Source organism: Melitaea cinxia, chromosome 15, assembly GCF_905220565.1.
Source record: "Melitaea cinxia chromosome 15, ilMelCinx1.1, whole genome shotgun sequence".
Lineage (NCBI taxonomy): Eukaryota > Metazoa > Arthropoda > Insecta > Lepidoptera > Nymphalidae > Melitaea > Melitaea cinxia.
Genome location: NC_059408.1, coordinates 15,405,478 through 15,410,292, shown reverse-complemented (window position 1 = coordinate 15,410,292; position 4,815 = coordinate 15,405,478). Strand labels below are relative to the sequence as shown.

At 33.7% G+C, this 4,815-nt stretch overlaps 1 protein-coding gene across 1 annotated transcript; it reads right to left on the bottom strand.

Moving 5' to 3' along the window:
* Positions 1–916: 916 nt before the first annotated feature.
* LOC123660204 (ommochrome-binding protein-like) lies at positions 917–1,750 on the bottom strand. The gene has a single exon (XM_045595305.1). The coding sequence runs from the start codon at positions 1,748–1,750 to the stop codon at positions 917–919; it is 834 nt and encodes a 277-aa protein (XP_045451261.1).
* Positions 1,751–4,815: the final 3,065 nt, after the last annotated feature.

Sequence of the window (4,815 nt, the reverse complement as noted above, 5' to 3'; positions counted from 1 at the left end):
TAAACCGCGATAAAATCCGAAAAAGTTGTTTAATTATAATGAGTGAAATTCGCGTAAACATTAAAATACAACTTTAAAATTCACAACTGCGACTAGAAATATCCCGTAAATGTCGTGAAATTGAATGGCGAAAAAGATAACATATAAACTTGTATCTGTTAGTTACCATTACATGTCAATTAACTTAAACGTCAATTGGTGAAACATGACCTTGATTGATACTTATAACGGATTTAGACAGTCACGGGACTACCGATTTGTAGTAATTTATGTAATTAATTGGCTGTTAATAAACGTAATACAAGTACAAGGCATTTTAACAAAAGCTACGGGTAACGTTACGAGATGGATGTTGTATATTTTAGAAAAAAAAAAAATTAATATACAAAAAAAAATAACTATTACATAACCAATTCTATACATTGAAGACATCTTTGAAAAACATTTTGGAGAGTATTCTATAAACGACATTGAAGTCTGTATTTATATTTTTATTTTTATCTGACTGTATCTTGTTCGCGTGTCACGTGAAACTGAATAGATTTGAATGAAACTTTCAACTGACTTGATTTGATTTTATACTTCGAGCTACTGGGTACTTTTTATTCTGAAATAAGTACAGTTCGACGAAATACGGTTTCATGAAGCGTTGGCAATTCTATTTGTTCGGGAATAATGTAGATACATTACATATTATTTTAATATTGTTGTTATTTAATATTTTCCATGTAGATATATTTTTAAATTTGTGGACCATTTTATTACCACTGGACTAGTTCCAGTATTTATAGGTAAAAATAATACAAAATAAAATATAATAATAACTGTATATTCAAAACCAATAATATACAAGTAATTAATAACAAGTACATGCCTAATTAAAAATTTAATTTCAATTACCACTGCTATGATAATATTATTGACTTGAAACAGGTTTTAGTCGAATTATATCATGAGAATCAGAATAGATAAGATTATTATCTTTATCAAAAGTCATACCTAAAACACCACTTAAATTATAAACAAGTTTTACTTTTTGCAACATTTTACCAATAACATAGACTCCATCATCGCTGCAAAGGTATACATGACCAGAAGTATCAACAGCGATACCATGAAATTTTGGATTATCTTTAATAAGTATTACATTATTAGAACAATTTTTAACACCGAACAAGCCTGTACTGTTAATGAAAAAAATATTGTTATCAGAATCGAACACAAATTGGTTGATAGTTGAATTTCGCAACTGCGGAACTGGCTTGATTTGTCGATTTTCATAGTAATACAATCTGAGGCTTGGGAACTTAATGAAATAGATCTTCGCGTTCGCTTGAATCCACCAGATGTCTAAATTACTAACACCGAGTCTCTTGAGTCTCTTTAAAACTGGATTGTATCTATAAATGCCGTAACTACCGCCAAAGTAAACTTCGTTCGCATCGCTGGCCATGGCAAAAGCATCCTTAACTCCTTTTAAAACAGTCAGCTTTTTAGTGTCAATGTTGTATACAGCTGGTAGATACTCCCCCAAGCCTGAGTCAAAGCCAAAGTAAAGCGTATTAGTTACCGAGTGGAAGGCTAATTGGTTCGGACTGTGAACCAGCGAGGCCAAATTTTCTTTGATGTAGCAGCGGGCGTTTAAATTTTCGGAAAGTTGATCGCAGATTTTGTTTGAGTTTAGAACTTCTTTACAGTAAATAATTACAGGATAGAGCGCCATCACAGCGTAAAACTTACACATCGACATTTTTAAATAAATTTAATTTAATAATATTCTACTTGAATCTTGCAGGAGGCTGTTATTTATTGTTTCGTTATTAAAAGAGAACTAAGAAAGACGTCAAGCGGCGAGTAAACAATTCAACTTGTTTACACACCCAACAAACAAATAAGTTAAGTATTTGTCAATAACATTGTATCTGACATCGTGTAACATAACAATAAAAATAGTTTTGTGACGTGTAACGTTTATATTCGGTTTTCCTTTTTCATCTATGGCGAATTTGTACGAATGACTTGGTGCATTACCTTAACGCATTTGTGCGTTAAATTAAGTTTTATTTGACCAAGGTCTTGTGGTGTTGTCAAAGTAACTATTATATCTATCGCGGTTTCGACTGCGAAGCATACAAATATTTGATGTAAAACTTTTATACGTACACTTTACTTGGGAAGTAAGCTGGTGAATACGTGTCGAGAGCGTTACGAAAAGTGTGACCGACTAGGAGCAGTTGAGTGTGTGTTAATCGTTTATTTAATTTTTGTTAAGTATTTATTTTTTAATAATAATAATAATAAACACGTCACACTCAACGGGGCCCAGTATGACTATCTCAGCTGTGTCGGGGGTCCGGAAGCATGCACAACACACAAGCACTGTTTAGTATTATTTATCTGGCTGTTGATGTTTGTGCTTTTATTATGATTTGTTGTTATAGTTTTTCTGTGAGACTTGATGTAAAATACTTATTTAAATCTATCACCAAATACATAAAAAGGCTGATATTGAAGATAAAATGGTGTTCAGTATTTTTAATCACAACACAGTTCCACTACCACGTTGAAACTTAAAAAGCCGATCGATGGCGGGATAACCATCCAACTGCAGGCTTTGAAATACACAGGTCGAAGCGTGGTGACTATGGGCAACACACATGAGTTAATGGCATTTTTGGCGCGAATTTGTGAAGGCCTATGTCCAGCAGTGGACTGCGACAGGCTGAAGTGATGATGATAAAGATTTTTTAAATAGCTTACTCTTTTTTAAAAATCTGTCAGTATAAAATTCAATCATTGTATTAAATATCATTAATAGCTAGGGTTAGATGTACTAAACAAGTACTTACTGTTTCTTGTTTTATCTTAAGCTCTATGTTCTTTAAAACTTCAGACATCTTTACGCAGATATACTGGGATAACAGCACACACATGCTTACGATGAGTATAATAACGTGTGTATTACACAACGCAAATACCTTTGTGTATATATGTATTAATACACTCACACATATACATATTTCATTTCAACAAAGTCGGTCCCAATGCATCAAAATTACTTCGAAGTTTATAGAAAATGATTGAAACTTTTGCAACAATAATTAAAATTCGTAATATTTACTGCAGTACGAAGTTTCGTATCGAGGGTATTATGTACGAAACGAAAATATTTGGGCAACAATTTAATTCAGATCGATGTTCGAACAAGTTACGTGAGCTTGTGATCGAGTGGGGTCTACGAGCTGGCTTGCTATCACACCGATAGTGATAATAAGTCAGATATTCTTAATATATATATACATTTTTTTTAAGTAAAACTTCTAAACACACGCTTGTCTTAAGAAGTAAGCTGATGAATACGTGATGAGAGTGTTACGATGAGTGTGATCAGACGAGGCAAACGGTAGTTGAGAGGGAGATATAAGTTCGCTTCAGTCTGTAATATCCCATTGCTGGGCATAGGCCTCTTTCCCCATGTAGGAGAAGTATCAGAGCTTAATCCACCACGCTGCTCCAATGCGGGTCGGCGGATATATTTCCAGCTAAGAGAAGTAATCGCTATCAGGTGTACGTGATAAAAACCGGGACCGACAGCTTAACGTACTTTCCGAAGGACGGTGGGAAGACCCACAAGATCTGCACAAACACTCAGACCACGCCAAACATCTGATTAGCTAATAAAAAAGTTTGTCATGTGCGGAAATTGAACCCGCAAGTTAGCGTAACAGCTACAAATCAGTGCTCTGATTGTTGCGCCAACGCTTATCAAGGAGATATAAGTTAGAATGGAGCTAAATAAGTTTTACAGTAGTCAGTAAGTAGTAAGACTTCAGTCGTGTGGTCTAAAGTTTGTTTTGTTTTGTTCAAGCGATTGATTAATGGAAGTATCTTTTTGGCAAAAGTTTTTACGTTGGTCTTAATAAAAATTTTATGTTACAAATTGTAGGTGTGATGTGTTTGTGGATTGTATCGAAACTTTTATAATTAACGTGATTTTAATATTATAGTACTTATTCAAATAAGAATGGATTATTTCAAACTAGCATAAAAAGAACTGTTTTTTACACTCAATGTATTCTTGTATAGTAAATTAGAATTTTTACTACTCCCGGGTCGAGTGAACGCATTTTTTTAGAATATCATCGAAAATTATTATATTTCTATAAGTACAAGTAAAATAAGTCAACTTCGGTGTCACATATAGACAAGATTCAGACATAGTGATGAAACTTTGATTGGTTTGTTTACAATACGTCCAACACGTTTCCGGTACGTGAGAGCCGGAAAATGAAATGTTTTATTTTTTTATACAACTATATCAGTAAATGTAATACGTATCAACTGATTCCAAGCGATTACCGTAGATTACAGGCGCTTGCAACACCAGAAGCACCGCAACCGCGTTGCCGACCCTACTACTGACCCCCACCAAGAACATTTCTACTTGAAAGCAGTATTACTTAACTGTGATCTTCTGCAAGGTCGTGATACTTCCCCAGACAGACTGCTCCAAATTTTGACCAGGATATTTCCTGCTGTACCGTACTTCAACGATTGTTTTCACTACAGTGTGATGTGAGCTCAGTCGATTAAAGCTAAATGAATTTTGTTTTCGTGTTCAAAACACTCGAGTATACCTTAATATTTTACACGTTACGTGTACACTATGTGAATTAGTTTTGTAATTCTACCAGTTTTATTGGATTATATAGGTCATTTACTCTCGTAGCTCTGAAAGAATATAATAATAATAATTATAATATAAAGATTCGCTGATATGAAGTATTTTCATTTTAAACTATTAATGAATATTAA